Consider the following 17,120-nt stretch of genomic DNA (forward strand, 5'->3'; position numbering starts at 1 on the left):
GTCACTTACCACCCCCACTATCATCACCACCACCACCATTACCACAACCACCACCACCACATGAATAACTCTAGCACCACCATCGCTTTCATACCACCACCTCTGCTACCAACGAAAGGGTATGACCACTGCTTTCACCCCTACCACCAAAACCATTATCACCACCACCAATACTGTCACCAAGTCAATACCACTTCAACCCAAAATGTTTGAAACCAACACCACCACTACCATCATCTCTAATACCAGTGTGAAATGAAATTTGAATAGTTTCGAATACCAATAAATATTCGAAAGATTAAACTATTAATCATAATCATATCTAATATACTAGCATCAAGACTTTCCTCGAGGGCAGGATAAGGAGGCAGGACGCCCACTGAGACGCCGTGTGAGCCCAGCAACACCTGAGCAGCGGCAAAACACGGCAGCAGGCGCAGGTAATGAGGGCGGGGCGGCGAAGGATGATGACAGGCGGGGCGAGAGGGATTACAGGCAGGAGTGAGAGCACGAGACGCGGATCAGAAGCTAAAAACTGCTTTATGGGGTGGCGGCGAGGGCGCCAATCCACTGAGGAGTAAGAGGAAAGGAAAGGGAGCCTTGGCCTCGGCGTGATTACAAACGTTGACTCAAAACAATAATAATTACCGATTGATTAATATATATGTATATATATATGTATATATATATATATATATATATATATATATATATATATATATATATATATATATATATATATATATATATATATATATATATATATATATATATATATATATATATATATATATATATATATAGATATATATATATATATATATATATATATATATATATATATATATATATATATATATATATATATATATATATGTAATTATTTATTTATTTATTTAATTATTTATTATGTACAGGAAAGTCATTTTTCCGAAATATTATTCCGCAGGCTTCTGCGCTTAATATGAAAATATTGGAACGCACGCGGGATGCCAAAAATTAATATACTATTTTTTTACGTGCTGATTAATTCAACATGATATGGGGGGCGGTGTTCTATGTCTGCTTTCGACACGCATATCATTAAAGGCTGCTGATTGCATGTCGTGCATGTCAAGGAACGTGGCTGCTGCTGCCGCTGCCTTCCGGGCGACAGCGACGGCCCAGCGCCCAAAGCCTCCACCAGGGCCAGGTTTATTAGCTGGCGCAGGGCAGGATAACGGAAATGAGTCACTGGTGGAAGTTCACCACGAGAGGAGAGTTATTACATCGTAATTTGCATTAATTAGAAGAATGACTCTTATAAGACGGTGACATGAAGGGCTGTTCACGGATGGGGAGTTTCAAATACCAGGGCCTGCAGTAATAGCTCTGAACACGCCTTGAGTAACACTGATTCTGACTTTGGCCGCGGCGAGGGTAAACAGCCGGTATTTCCTTCCCTCGGTGCAGGTTTCGGGAACCTCCATCACGCCGAGCACTTAGTGGAAGAAGCAGCGACCTCGTAAAATTATTTCCCTCGATTTTTGCACTTGTGTCTGTATGTGTGCTTGTATGAGAAAGACTGACAGACAGAAACACAAACCTAAACAAAGAACAAACACAGCCAGCCAGACGAAAACACCCATCAAAACAAACACGCCCGTAAAACAGTAAAAGGAGAGGCGAGAGGAGTGCTTAACGACGAGGCCAAGTGACAAAACACACACATGAGCTGCATAAACACCGAGTCGAGTCCTCAGCGGCATTAGGGGCGGAGATAAGGCCTGTTTGTTATAGAGGAGGAGGAGAAGGAGGAGGAGGAGGAGTGGGAGAAGGACGCGGAGGAGGTGGAGGTAGATGTGGATGGTATAAGAGCTTCAAAATAACTTATACTTCATTATCTCGTGTTTTGCTCGTCCTTCGAAAATTATGAAGCCAAGGAAAGTGAGTGAGTGAGTGAGTAAGTGAGCGAATATATTTTTTTTCTCACTGCTGCCACGAAAAAAAAGGAAGTATGATAAATGAAGAAAATTAAATGAGCGAATTTCTTTTTCTTTCACTTCTGGTACGAAAAAAAAAGGGAAATATGACAAACGAAGAAAATGAGGCTAAAGAAAGTATGCATGCCAGACTTTTTTTTATGTGGTAACGAAAGAGAAAAAAAGGAAGTAAGACAAATCGTGAGAATGAGACTAAGGAAAATATGCATACCATTTTTTTTTATCTGGTAACGAAAAAGTAAAAAAAAAGTATGGCAATCAAAAGTATGACGCTGAAGTAAAATGTGCATACCAGTTTTCTTTTTTCTGTATCTGGCAACGAATAAAAAAAAAGGGGAGCAAATTGCAATACTTTCTTATGTTTTGCTATGGAGAGAAATTTTATATACAAGTGGACCCAGAAATATACTTGACTAGATTCATGTCGGTCCATTTTCGAGGGATTGCTGCTCGTGATGAAAGAGTGATGATGATGACGATGATGATGATGGGTGCCCCTCAATAAGTCACTCCACTACTTATTCCACCACTCATTCAACTACCTTTCTTACCTCAGCTCGCGTCCACTAAACTCCACTTCAGTCACTTCACTACTCACTTCTAAGTATACCTAAGTCACTTCACTGTTCACTCCTAAATCCACCTCAGTCACTTCACTATTGATTTCTACCACCTAAGTCACTTCATTATTCACTTCTTCCACCTAAGTCACTTCACTATTCACTCCTAAATCCACCTCAGTCACTTCACTATTCATTTCTACCACCTAAGTCACTTCATTATTCACTTCTTCCGCCTAAGTCACTTCACTGCTCACTCCTAAATCCACCTCAATTACTTCACTACTCACTTCATCTCCTATCACTCCACTTCATTCCATTTGCCTTCACTTCATTTCTTTTCACTTCGCATCATATCATTTCACACTCCACTCCAATCATTCAACATCATTCCACCTTCCGTCACTCCATTTCTGCCTACCTCCCAACACCTCATTACTCCACCTCCCATCACTTCATTAGTCCACCTTCCGTCCTTTCACTCCACTTCTCTCAATTCCACTTCGCCGCCTCACACCACCAGTCAGTCACTCACTCCGTCCCACTCCACCTCACTAAAACAAGAGCTGCATGCGCCTTCTCGGGTCCCAGCGCACTCCATCACCCTCAGACGCCCGCCACTCACGCACTCACCCTCTCACGCCCTGCTAATATGTGGACGGAGTGGAGCCTTCAGTCACACACTCAGAAATGCCTTGGGTCAAATCTACGTGACTCGGGGTGGAGGTGGGAGGGGAGGAGAGGGGGAGTGGGAGGAGATGAGTGTCTGTGTGTTGGGGGTGGGGGGGTTATATGTATCCGGTAATGATTTAGCAAGGTAAGGAACGCAACTACATAGGGAATAAGAGGAAAAGGAGGAGGAGGAAGAAGAGGAGGAGGAGTAGAAGGAAAGGTGGGAGGGAGGAATTACAGAGAAAAGGAACCATTCCAGAAAGGAAGTCAGAAAATAATGAAGGAACGAGATAAAACGTTGGGTGGAAGAAAGAAAGAAAGAATGAGAGGAAGGAAGGAGGAAGGAAGAACGGGGTATGGATCGAGGGAGGAAGGAAGTAAGGGAGGAAAAAAAGAAGAATTTAAAAACAGAGTGAAAGATGAAAGGAAGGAGGGATGCGAAAGAGAACGAAAAGGACAAACGAATCAAGGAAGGACGGAAGGAAGGAAGGAAGGAAGGACAATCAGAGGACGGCAGGAAAGGTTATTAGGTGACCGTGGAGGGGGAAAAGGAAGGAAGGAGCAGGTGCAGGAGGGAATGAGATGAGGCAGCGAGCAGGAGGAAGAGGAGGAGAAGGAGGAGGAGGAGGAGGAGGAGGAGGAGGAGGAGGAGGAGGAGGAGGAGGAGGAAAAGAGCGTCGGGGGGTGTAAAAGGAGCGAAAAAATATGTAAGAGGTCTTGAAGATTAAACAGACGATCAAGATATATAATGCAAGAGGGTTAAAGGGGGTTTGAGAGAGAGAGAGAGAGAGAGAGAGAGAGAGAGAGAGAGTCTTGAGAGATTAAACAGACGATCAAGATATATAATGCAAGAGGGTTAAAAGAGAGAGAAAGAGAAAAAAGAAAGAAAAACAGAATGGGAGATAGCGTAATGAGAGAGAGAGAGAGAGAGAGAGAGAGAGAGAGAGAGAGAGAGAGAGAGAGAGAGAGAGAGAGAGAGAGAGAGAGAGAGAGAGAGAGAGAGAGAGAGAGAGAGAGAGAGAGAGAGAGAGAGAGAGAGAGAGAGAGAGAGAGAGAGAGAGAGAGAGAGAGAGAGAGAGAGAGAGAGAGAGAGAGAGAAAGGACACATGCGAACATTTTTCTAGAAACAAACAGAGGAAAGTTAATACAAAAAAAGTTCTGTGGCGGGATAAGAGGGGGGGGGGGCGGAGGAGGAGGAGGAGGAGGAGGAGGAGGAAAGAAGTGGAATGGGAGTGAGTGAAAACGAAAGAGAAAATATGGACAAGAATAAGAAAAGTAGAATAAGAAAAGGAGAAAATACGGACAAAAATAAGAAAAGGGGGAAATGGAGAGAGAGAAAAGATGGTAAAGTGAAGGATAAATAAAGAGGAAAAAGAAAGGGGAAAACGAAGGGAAGGGAATGATAATGGAAAAGAGCAGAAGAATGTGCTGAAAAGGGAAGGGGAGGAGGATTACGGGAGGGAAAACTGAAAGGGGAAGAGAAGGAAGAGGAAAAAGGAGGAGAATAAACGAGGAACAGAGGGAAGGGGAGAAGGAGGAGGAGGAGGAGGGGAATAGAGAGGCAGAAACATATAAAAGGTGAGGGAGGGAATGATGATAAGAAGAGGAACAGGAAAGGGAAATACGGACAAGTAGATAGAGAACAAGTAGAGAGAGGAGGAAGGAGGAGGAGGATTAGAACGAAAGAACGGAGAGAGGAGGAAGACGAAGATGGACAGAAAGAGGATGAGAGGCTGAGGACATTAGGAGTTAAAAGGAGAGAAACGATATGAGGAAAAGATAAAAAAAAGGAGAATGAGAATTAAGGAAAAATAAGAAGAGGAAGAGGAAGGAAGCAGAGAAGGGTGTGGAGAGGAGGCAGTGGACAGGCTGAGACGTAAAGGGGTGAAGGGAAGGGGTGATAAGGGGGGAGATGGGTGAGGGGAGGTGGGGTGCAAGGGGTGTATCGCCATTATTGATTCCCGGGGGCGTAAAATATGAGGTTAAAATAAAAAAAAAAAAAAAAAAGGAGTTCACATATTTAGCTCTAATGATGATGATGATGATGATGATGGGAGTGTGTGTGAGTGTGTTAAGGTTGGCTGGTGATGACATTCGCAGGTGAACTTATATGAAAAAAAATAAACAAAATACTGGAAAAAAAATAATAATAAAGTGGATCTTCATTAACCAGCAAGAGAGAAAAAAAATCCATTAAACGAACTGGAAACCTAATCTCCCTAACGCCTTATTGATTACACTCTTTTTCTTTCTCTTATAATTATTCCATTTTTCGCCTCTTTCAATATTGACTCTTACCCTTCCATTGTTTTCATTCCTATCTTCTCTTTTGCCTTCCTCCCCTTCTTTCCGTTCTTCCCTTCTCTATCATTATTTCCTCTTTTCTTTGCCTCCCCTTCGCTCTCTTATCTCCTGCTGTCCTTTCTATTCTTCCCTTCTCTCTCTTTATCTGCTCTCCTTTACTCGCCACCCCTACTCACAATCCGTTATCTCTATACAATGAACCCATTATCCATTATCCATATTTCGACAATCGCCAGTCGCACTCACACACAATCGAGTCTTTCCATAACTCACATCATCTATCAAATGCACTCAATCAACGTCTACAATCCACTACTCACAATGCCATAACCTCCTTCTACACTACCACCTGCAATCTCTCTTTTCACGCTATCACTAACAATCAACCAACCCATCTACTAATACATACGTCTTCCTCCACCTCCATCTCCCAAAATCCACTTCATTCCACCTTTCCGTTACCGCATGGCTCATAGTCGTCATCCTCTTGCAAAACTCACTACCTACCTAACTACAATCCTTTCCATGATGTAGGCTACACTCTGATCCCACTCTTCCACCCCCTCCACTCTCCACAACAACACTATCCCTCCCATGCTGTTCCCTCCCCCAGCTCTCGTCCCAATCCACTACAGTATCACTACAATCAAGCTTTCCAACGTCCAACCCACAATCTCTTCCATGCTCTACCTCCCACCGGTCCCTCCACTTCCACTCCCCGTCCACAACAATCAAGCTCTCCACAGTCCTCCTCCTCTCCAAGCTCAATGCAACCACTCACTCGCTGGGGGTCAAGACGTGGTCGAAGCATCACGAAAAGAAGTTTATTGTCCGGGGCTTCTTTAATGGACCAACAGGAAGGGCCGTACCTCAGCGGGAATATATAGTGAGACGGAGATGAGCACCGAGGTCACGCGTAGCTAGAAGATACGTCCCCAGCTTTACCTTTACCTAACTTTACCTTTCCTCTTCACCCTTCCTCCTCTACCTACCCATCAGCTCTCCTATTTCCCTTTCATATGATTTTAATGTTACTTAGACAAATCCAGGAAATAAAATGATGGAAACAAAATGAGAGCAAGAGCAAGAGCGAGAGCGAGAGAGAGAGAGAGAGAGAGAGAGAGAGAGAGAGAGAGAGAGAGAGAGAGAGAGAGAGAGAGAGAGAGAGAGAGAGAGATAAAGGGGGCAAGAAATCTGGCGCCATCAATATCTAATTTCCTGGGCTCCTATTTTCACTTAGGCGCCGCCCTTTATTACCTGCTTGAGGGGCGGCGGTAATGCCCGGCGATCCGTCATAAAGCCGCCCAAAGCCAGCCAGCCGCGGGGGGAGGAGGCTCTCCGCCTGACACCATGACCTTACACATATATACAAACATACATATAGACAGACATACGAGACACACACACACACACACACACACACACACACACACACACACACACACACACACGCAGGTAATACCGAGGGGTGCAATAAGGCGCCGGGCCTGGCTCAGCGCTGCCGTGCCGACGCGGCTCCCGATGAAAGAAGTTCAGTGTTAATGGAAGGCTGCGAGTGGAACTTTTACCGCGATGAACTTAGCGCGCCCAAACTTTGGTGATAAATCAGAAAACTTGACTGGAATACATTACGACGACGAGAAGGAATATATATATATATATATATATATATATATATATATATATATATATATATATATATATATATATATATATATATATATATATATATATATATATATATATATATATATATATATATATATATATATATATTATTCACACACATACATATACATACACACAAATATATACATAACACACACACACACACACACACACACACACACACACACACACACCTCTTGGTGTCTATTCCTCTCCCCCATTCGTCTCCATCTTTCTCGTTATATATTTCCCTCCCCCTCCCAGGCAGGAGCGGGGCGGCGTGTGGCGCAGGAAGGCCAAGAACAAGGGAAAAAGAGGCTGGAAAAAATGTCTCCTCCTCGACTGTATTAAAATCGCATCAGCGGCTTCGAGGATGAATATATGAGACGGTGAAGACCAAACTAATGTAAATTTGATGACTGATAACTACATAGGATAGGAAATTAGTCTTAGGAACCCTGAATGATGCCAGAATTATGCATTAAATTTATAACAGACTCTGCCGTGTGTGTGTGTGTGTGTGTGTGTGTGTGTGTGTGTGTGTGTGTGTGTGTGTGTGTGTGTGTGTGTGCGCCTGTGCAGTGTTACCAGCACCATAACACAGTCAGTTGGCAGAGTAATATCCCTCATTATCACAGCATCACTCCGGGCGGCCTTCCCTCATTGTTAGCGTCACATTAACATTGTCACCCGGTATAGAGAAATAAAAAAGGGCGATTAAATACCACTCGCACCACGCAATTATTCGTGCTCGCCTTCACTCTGGAAATTATAAAACGATGGCGTACACGTAACTCAATTTGCATAAGATCATTTGGAAATAGGAAAACGTTGCCGGAGTCGAATTAACGCGAATTTCATTTTTATTATAACATATTTTGAGTGCGATAAAGAAAGGTTTGTGTGTTCTGAAGCAACCTGACTTTCGTTTCGTTAAGCTTAGAAGTTATGACGTATAAGCCACCTATAAAAAATCAAAAAATCACTTTTGTCTTACGTATACTAGATTAATTAAGGTATTCCTGCTTGGGGCTTAAACTCGCCTTACGTATAATACCTGTCAAGGATAAGTAATAATTCCACACTAATTATCTGCACAATCAACAGGAGCCAAAAAAATACACTAAGTCGCAGGCAAATAATTAATCCTTTAAGAAACTAATTTTACCGGATTAACGCTGATTACTTATTTTATACGGCGAGGCTTTACGAACATGATGATCAGAGGGGATTAGGTGTCGGCAGGTTCATTAGCTTCCCATAAAACACTATCAATAAAACAGTAAAAGTAATAGTAGTAGTAGTAGTAGTAGTCATTCACCGTTCGCCGCGCGCAGACCAACAAGCGCGGAAGAGGAAGCGGCGAGGCTCACAATCGTTTGAGCTACTTAGGATTACGGAAGAGATCAACCCAAATACTCTCAGGCTCTTTGTGGTCTTAGTTCTATAAAGGTTTGTGTGTTTCTCTCTCTCTCTCTCTCTCTCTCTCTCTCTCTCTCTCTCTCTCTCTCTCTCTCTCTCTCTCTCTCTCTCTCTCTCTCTCTCTCTCTCTCTCTCTCTCTCTAACACCAAGCTATTCTTTTCCATCCTATTCCTTCTCTCAACCTTTTTTTTCATTTCCTCCTCCTCCTCCTCCTATTCCTATTCCGTTTCCTATTCCTTGTCCTTGTCTTCGTCTTCCTCCTCTTCCTCTTCTCCCTATTCTTCGTAATGGGAATTTATAATGGCCGTCTTGAGACATTTAACTTCCGCCTTTTTTTCCTTTTGTTTTGATGAGGCAATAACGGCACCCATTACCTTCCCTCTCTGTCCGCCGTGAACTGAGCCTATTAAGAGAGAGTCGCCTAACACTTCTTCCCTCCTTGGTCAACCCCGCTACCAGGAGGCGCCGCTGCCCGCACACGCCTCGAGGGCAGAACTAGGTGAGGTTGGACTTTGAAGACGCGAGATACGGCAGTGAAAGGCAATCATACTAGCGGTGGTTGGGAAGATATACGCACCACAAAGCTACGTAGATTCTTAGCTGATATTTGCGAGAAAGACATTACACTGATTCATTTGCCTCTCCTTGTAGCTGGAAGAAACATTAGCAGATTCTTTCTTTGATCTGTGTGGGAGCGGTGATTTGCTGGGTGTTTTTTCTCTCTATTATATTGCTCTTGAACCGTTTCTTTCGCTGTGAAAATAAAATCTATAGAGAGAAGACTTGATTAAGGAGACTAGCAGTGGATGGAAGCAAATATACGTATACACGAACATACTTCCACATACGAATTGCAAGAACGACATTACTTATACACTTACTGGCGTACGACAAGGAAAGGACTGCAATGTTAGGACACGAGATTTTGAACTGATTGATTTGGGTACGTGGTCATGGCGCCTCAAATACAAGGTTTTATGGCTCCGACTGATATAAAAAACTACAAACTTTTAGGTGAATGAACGCGATAACTATTCCTGATCTCTCTTGAATTTCCGAATACCTAAAAAATACCGCAACGAAATTCTTCCCCAAATAGCCATCAAATCAGCGTCACAAACAAAGGCATAATTGGCCCAGCATAACACTGACCCACTTGGACGGCAATATACACTTCACCAGCGGAATCAAATACAGGAAACTTGTTGACCTTCAAAATCTTTCTCTCTTCTCTATGGGAGCACCGTGTTGCGATCCATATTTCTCTTTTGCCATCAGAATATCTAGTGTGCTGTCCTCACGCGACCCCTAACTTTTTTCTTCCGTGACATGAAACCCTAGTGGCCGCATGTAACCTTCTCATACAACTACAGCTCCACGCCATCAACCAACCTTTCCTTGACCATATACTTTCCACACCAAAGCTACAGTCCTCCTCCTCCCTCCCCTCTAAGCATATCCTCTGCACATCTTTCCCATAGACATCCTACAGCATGATGGTTGTGTAGCCAGACTATAAGAAAAACTACACAGACACTTCTTTAAATAACAAACAACCTCACAGCAAGATGGAGGCCGTGTATCTAAAGTAACCGTAACACAAAACTCTGTCTGTCGGTACTTACAGCTATCGGACAGAACCTCCAGTTTGGCGGAGGCCTTGATGGTGTCCCCGGCGGCATTCTCAACCACGCACTCGTAGGTGGCCTCGTCCCGCTGGTACTTGACGGGCTCGATTCTGAGGATGGAGCCGCCGGGGACCTGCAGCACGATGAGGCGCGCGTTGCCGCTGATGCGTCGGTTGTTCTTGCGCCACTGGATCTTGGGCTCGGGGCTCCCGGTGGCGCGGCAGGTGAAGGACGCCACGCGGTCATTCATCACTCGCTGGTTCCTCGGGCGTTCCTCAAACTGCGGCGGATCTGTGAGGAGCAAACAAAGAGGGGAGTTAGAGTGGGATCCAATGCACGGAGGGAATGCAAATAGAGGGAGTGTGTGTGTCGCGACCCCAGTGTGGCGGCCAGGTGGGCAGCCGGTGGGGCGGGACACAACGACGGCGACGATACAAGGTAAATAAATCCAGCTGAGCGGCGACAAGGCAGACAGCCGGGCAGGTGGCAGCATCACCATTTTTATTTTTTTTGCGTCCCGCTGCTACATAGGAAAACCTGTTGACCTGAACTTCCCTTACGAAAGACAGGAGCGATTCAACGCCATTATTATGTTCACTCATTACCCCCAAAGGCACCAGCATCGATCCCGCACGCGCCTGACATATACTTACGAGTGTTGAACTCTATGTAGGGGAAGACTTTCTCCGGAAGACTGAGGGTGTCGTCTTCCCCTCCTCCCGGGTCGCCTTCCGCAGTACTGTTGGAGTTGGTCGTGTCTGCCGTGGCGGCCGCTGTGCCATAAAAGGTGGGAGGTGCCCGTGTAAGGCCCATGTTTCCCTGCCCCAAGCTGCCGTCTATGGCATATTTTTCTTTCACTTGTATCTGCATGTTTATCTATCAGAACGGGGTGTTGTAGGGCGTTGGTACACTGTCGCTCTGTTACCCTCACCTCGCATCCCCTCCACCGTCCACCCAAGCACCACACAAAGCTCCTCTTCAACCCCACATCCCCTCAACCACCTTTCCCTAAACTGCACACCTTAAACACTATTGCTGCAGCCCTTCCCGTCCCCACAACTTACACCCTCTACACAGCTCCTACATTGGCCTCACACATCTCAACTCTGTATTCCTCTCTCGCACCCACTTCTCACACTACACCCCTTAAGCCCTAAGACGCACCTCACACTTAAACGTCCCTCCATTCCCCTCGATTCACACTCCCTGCACGGCTCTCACCTCCTCCTCCCCACCCACTGAGCCTCACACCACTATTGCTCTCCGCGCATGTTAATTGTTGGCGGCCACACACTTCCGACGGACCTGCTAACCAACATGCAGTGTGCCATTATAAATTCAAGCCACTGTGCAATTCATTTTTACCCTCCGACTTTAATGCAGAGTTATACCTTCATGAAAGTCACGGCTAACATATTACACTCGGCAAGGAAGGGGAAAAAATAGCGGTTTCTTCATTTGCATTCAGAAACAATAACGAAAAGGAAAATATGAACAAAGTATATATATCACGCCTACACACACACACACACACACACACACACACACACACACACACACACACACACACACACATACAAACACATATACACAGTCAGTCTTATTTATTTTCGGCGGTACAAATCTTCAAGTTTTTGCTTTTAACGTAACAAACTTTACCAAACAACAAAGCAGGGCGACCACTCTAAGAGGAAGATGAACTCAACAAATCAATTACTTTTAACGCTGTCTGTCCTTGGTTTTCAGTTCTAGGGGGAATCAAAATAACATAAGAACATAAAAAGATAACAAAAACAATACAAGACAAAAACGAGACAAGAACATAAAAACGAAAGTAATATAAGAGCAGGACTACCAGCCGTCCCTCCCCCCGCCATTTCCCGCCAGCCAACAGACATAAGGTGAACTTGGCGCATCACAATACTTCACCGAGCTCCCTAAATATATAAAACTTGGCGCCGTCAGCAGCAAGACATCCAAACTTGCACGACACGGCAGAAAACGCGGCTCCATATTAAACCGTTTGGGGGCGCCGCCTCGGGGCCATCAGCACCACAATAAGGCGACTCGTAAGTCACTCGAGGCACCACCGTCGGAAGCCAAGACGCCGCCTGCCCCGCCCCGCCCCACCCGCCCCGCCTCCTTCCCTCGCCCCTTATCACCCACATATTCTTTTAAGCTTCATAAACCATCGGGGAGGGACCCTCAGCGTTATTGGGGGCCGCTCTTCCATCTTCTCAATTGCAATATTCCGCGATGGCCGCCTCTCAGCCTTCCCCGAGCATCGGCTGACCTCTTCCCCGAGCCTCAGGTAACCTCCACACTCATCCTCTCCAGAGCATCAGGTGACCTCTTCTCAGTCCCCTTCTAGCATCAGATGACCTCTCCTCAGATCATCAGGACATCACATCACATCACCTTCTCAGAATCCCACGCAATCTCAACCTGGTTTCCAAGCCCTAGTTTCCTAGATCCCTGTCCTGTCCGTCATTCTGGTCCTCTTAACCAAAGTGTGGATGGCTCCCGTCTAACTATTCCCCGTAAGACCTCTTCTCGAGTCCATAACCCAAGGCCTTTCTGGGGCACCGTATAGCACACACAAGACTCCTCTATCTTTTTTTTTTCTCCCTTAAGACAATGATGTGTCAGTAGTGAGTTAAGGAGGCGCGGTGATTAAAAAAAAGATCTTGTCGCCTTTCCAATCAAGCTAATGTAAACGCAAAAATCATGAAGAGGCGTTTCAACCAAAAGACCTTACTGGCTTGTTTGTGTTGCTTGTTTACTTTCTGCTCAGTCTACATCCTACATTAATTGACTGACTGACTGATTGACTGGAGACATATAACCCATAGCGACTCTCCTTAGGCATCACCAGCAAGAAGAGTTCCAACCCTCCCTCCCTCTCTCACTTAGTATCCGACACCGAAACCCGTGCAAGTAGACGCCACACAAATGACATTCTTCTAAAAGTGGATGTAAATCTCTCCCCAGCCATCAGCTATGCACGGCCGCGCAAAACCCCGCCTGGCCAGCTGGGGCGTCGCAAGAAGGCCGGCAGTTTATCTTGCCGTAAAACCTTCCAACGTATGCCGGGTTATGCCAGAGTTATGGGGCCTTCAGGTACGCGGGATCGCTGGCTGGGCGGCGGACGGCGGGAAGCGGGGAGGAGTTGGCAAGAAGCTGAAGCCGTGCGGAGGAAAACCCGGAACAACACAGGGGACGCGGCGTGCTGAAAGGACAGGCGAGGCGAGGCAGGGGCGAAACTTGCATGGAAACAAATAAATAAACACCCACCCATCCACACCCACACATACCCACACCCACACCCACCCACACCCACTGAAACTACGTATATTTGATCATTGTCTTTCGTCATTTTCCTTTGTCATCTGTTATTTTTTTTTTATTAAGCAGTGAGTTGAAGCCATTTCTTTTTTTTATATATTTTGTTTTACTGTTGTTAGTCTGTCGCCTCCTGTCCCGTAAACACACACACGTACACGCACACACACACACACACACACACGCGCACGGAAGAGTAGCAGCGCCCCTTTGAAAACGAAAAGAAAAAAAATATCGTAAATTGAGGAAAAAACTACCGTCATAAAAAAGGAAGCAGCGAGTGTAAAGAATCAAATATGAGAGAACACCCGCGCCAGCTGTCCTCTCCTCTGCATTCTGTCCTCCCCTCCCCTCTCTCCTCCCCCTCCCACGCTCCCTCCCTCCCACCCTCATCTTCTATCCCTTATCTTGTTACCCCTTCCTCCTCCTCCTTCCTCCCTTTTCACATCAACAATATATCATCCATTCGTCTTCTCTCTCTCTCTCTCTCTCTCTCTCTCTCTCTCTCTCTCTCTCTCTCTCTCTCTCTCTCTCTCTCTCTCTCTCTCTCTCTCTCTCTCTCTCTCTCTCTCTCTCTCTCTCTCCTTCCCTTACCTCGTTACCCCTTCCTCTTCCACCTTCTTCCTCCCCTTCCCACCCACACTACACCATCACTTCACCTTATTATCTCTCTCCCTTCCTCCCTCATTTCATTACCCCTTCCGATTTTTTTTTGGGTTCTCCTTTCCCTTTCTCTTGCTCATCACTGTTTCATTTTCCCTTACTATAAAATCTCCCTCTCTTTCTTCCTCCCTCTAACACAAAATGTATGTCAGTATCCACGTCTGTAAGTTTATGTTATGTAAGCTTGTATATATGGTATGTACGTATGTATGTATGTATGTATAAACCTACGAATATTATATAAGGGAAAATCATCAAACCACACATCCAAAAAATAAACGGTACACAAAACGCCACAAACTCAACGAAAAACGAAAAAAAAACCATGCCGTCCTAAAAAAAAGTAAAATCAAAACTGCTGCCGCTGAGAGGAAGAACATGGAACAGCTATGTGTGTGGTGTGTGGGATGGGCGGAGGCTGGGATGGGAGAGAGCGAGACAGCGCCCGGACGGGATACATGGGTGAACGAACGGGCAGATGGATGGATGGGAGGATTGATGGATAGCCTGTGGTCACCAAATACGGTATACATATAAAAAGAAAACCGCTGGAGTGAGGCTGGTTGGATGGCTGACAACATGGATGGACTGCACACGTGAAAAAACCGCACGAGTATAAACCGCAAACGTTGGGTGGTATATGTACGGTACTTTTCGTGGATCGGGTCGTGGTTCTGTCCGGTGCTGTCACGTCTGCGGTGGTGCTCTGACGCATAGCACTGCATACGTCCGTGTTAAGGAGATGCAATGACGGTGTGACGCACTTGGTGATGAGGGGAGAGAGAGAGAAACAGAGAGGAGAGAAGATGTGAGGGATGAGGATAAAGGGAAAGAGAGAAAGGAATAATAGCATGATGTACTGCGTGGGAGAGGGATGGAGGGACAAGAGGGAGAGAAGAAAGGGAGAGAGAGAAAGAGAGAAGGCAACGACGCCATAATACACTAAAAGGAAGGGAGAAACAAAGGAGAGAGAGAGAGAGAGAGAGAGAGAGAGAGAGAGAGAGAGAGAGAGAGAGAGAGAGAGAGAGAGAGAGAGAGAGAGAGAGAGAGAGAGAGAGAGAGAGAGAGAGAGAGAGAGAGAGAGAGAGAGAGAGAGAGAGAGTAAATAAGACAGGTAGACACAGACAAAAGACAGACACACAGAAACAGAAAGACATAGAGGCAGAGATAAAAAAAAAGGACAGTGCGAGTAAAGAAATAAAACACAAATTGCATGGAGAGGTAAGGCGAGAACGAGGACGAGCAGGACGAGGACGAACGAGAAGGATGGGCTGCGTACGAGTCCAACACGACACCTCATTACTGGGTATGGATATATAATCCCGCACAAAAGAGCTCTCATGCACCCGTAACCCAGCCTATTATGACGCTAATCCTCTCATTGAGCCCCAAACACTACGACACTGCCAACACCACCACCCGCGACCCCTTAACCCCGCCACTACCAGCTCGATCCTCCCTTACCCATCCCCGACCATCCCCGCCTCGCCCCGCCCGTAAAACTCTCCAGCAACGAATTGTCCACTCATTACCAGCCCTCGACGACCCGGCAGCACGTGGCGATGAAAAGGCCTTTACGAGGTTCGCCGTCACATCGCCCGCTCAGTCTGTACGCCGCCCTGAACGTGGCCTCTGATTGCCCTGCGCTGCTTCACGGCCTTGGTTGGTTTTTGTTTCATGGTTACTGTCGCCGCGTGTCCTCTCTCTTCCTGTGCCTTCCTTGAGGAGTATAAACAGTGTCCACATAAAGTCTGAGAGCGCTTTTACGGAGGCTGAAGGAGAACGCAATGCCAGTGACGCAGAACTTGGCAGGACTTCGCCGACAATATGTAATATCTCTCTCTCTCTCTCTCTCTCTCTCTCTCTCTCTCTCTCTCTCTCTCTCTCTCTCTCCCTGATTATGAAGCACGCCGCCGTCCCGTCCGAGCCACTCCCCACAGAGGCGCTGTTACGGCCGCTGTTTCTGAGCCGCTCTGAAGAAATAAGGTTTAAGAAAGAGCAGCATGTGCATATTTTCCTGCCGTTTTTATTCAGCAGGAGAGGATAAAAGGAAAAACTTGAAATTTGACTAAGTGGACTTGGCAGTTTCCATCGGCCGGTAAGGAAAGAGGGAGGGAAGGAGGTAGAGAGGGAGAGGGTTAGGGATGGGCGGGTAGAAGAGTGGACGTGGAAGGAGAAGGACGAGAGTGAGGGGTGGATTGGGACAGGAAGGATAAGGAGGGAAGGCTGAGAAAGGCGGTCCGGCATGCGAACACTGCAGGACTTTCCTCTCCTTCCTGATTGGGTGGACGCTGGTGCCGTGGCGTGGTCTGTACCCTCAAGCCCCGGCCGGCACGCAGCTCTCTTAGCGTGCACAAGGATACGAGGAGGATATAAGAGGCGAGTCGACCAGCACTCAGCAACGAATTCTTGGTAATACGCCGTCTATATTTCATTAACTAGGATCTTAACGTAAGATGATTAGTTATTAACCCAAGGAATCATATGACGAATTACGAGAAAAACAGAAGATTAAAAAGGGTTAATATTTGCATGATTAAAAATGGGTTATGGTTTTACTTTTATATTATTATGACACGCTCGGATCATTATTATTTTCTCTCATCATTTCTGGTATATTATTTCTTATTGGTTTGTATAAGATACTGAAGAAAAAGAGTGTCTGAGTATAGGTTTTAAATTATTTTCCCAACAGCACCCGACAGGAAAAGTTGAACGAAGAGACTACACGATCCAAAAAAACTCCAAAATGCATCACCATATTTAAGAAAATAGCCCCGGAGTGGAGGAGGGAACTAAATACATTTTTCCTCCAACAGGACCCAACGCAACACACGAGCGCCCATGCATCTCGGCGGGGCCAGGAAGTGCGCACCGC

The 17,120-nt window shown here is 45.8% G+C and overlaps 1 protein-coding gene across 3 annotated transcripts in view; it reads right to left on the reverse strand.

Moving 5' to 3' along the window:
- LOC126998583 (tyrosine-protein phosphatase Lar-like) overlaps positions 1–11,107 on the reverse strand; it is a 275,996-nt gene extending 264,889 nt beyond the window's left edge. The window contains exons 1-2 of one of the 3 annotated variants that reach the window (XM_050860410.1): positions 10,891–11,107; positions 10,235–10,528 (exon numbers count right to left, since the gene is read on the reverse strand). In XM_050860410.1, the coding sequence (XP_050716367.1) occupies positions 10,235–10,528; positions 10,891–11,107 (511 nt within the window). The remainder of the gene's footprint in view (positions 1–10,234; positions 10,529–10,890) is intronic. The other 2 variants (XM_050860409.1, XM_050860411.1) reach the window with 2 other exon arrangements.
- Positions 11,108–17,120: the final 6,013 nt, after the last annotated feature.

The sequence above is a fragment of the Eriocheir sinensis genome, chromosome 14 (genome assembly GCF_024679095.1).
Source record: "Eriocheir sinensis breed Jianghai 21 chromosome 14, ASM2467909v1, whole genome shotgun sequence".
Taxonomy (NCBI): Eukaryota; Metazoa; Arthropoda; class Malacostraca; order Decapoda; family Varunidae; genus Eriocheir; species Eriocheir sinensis.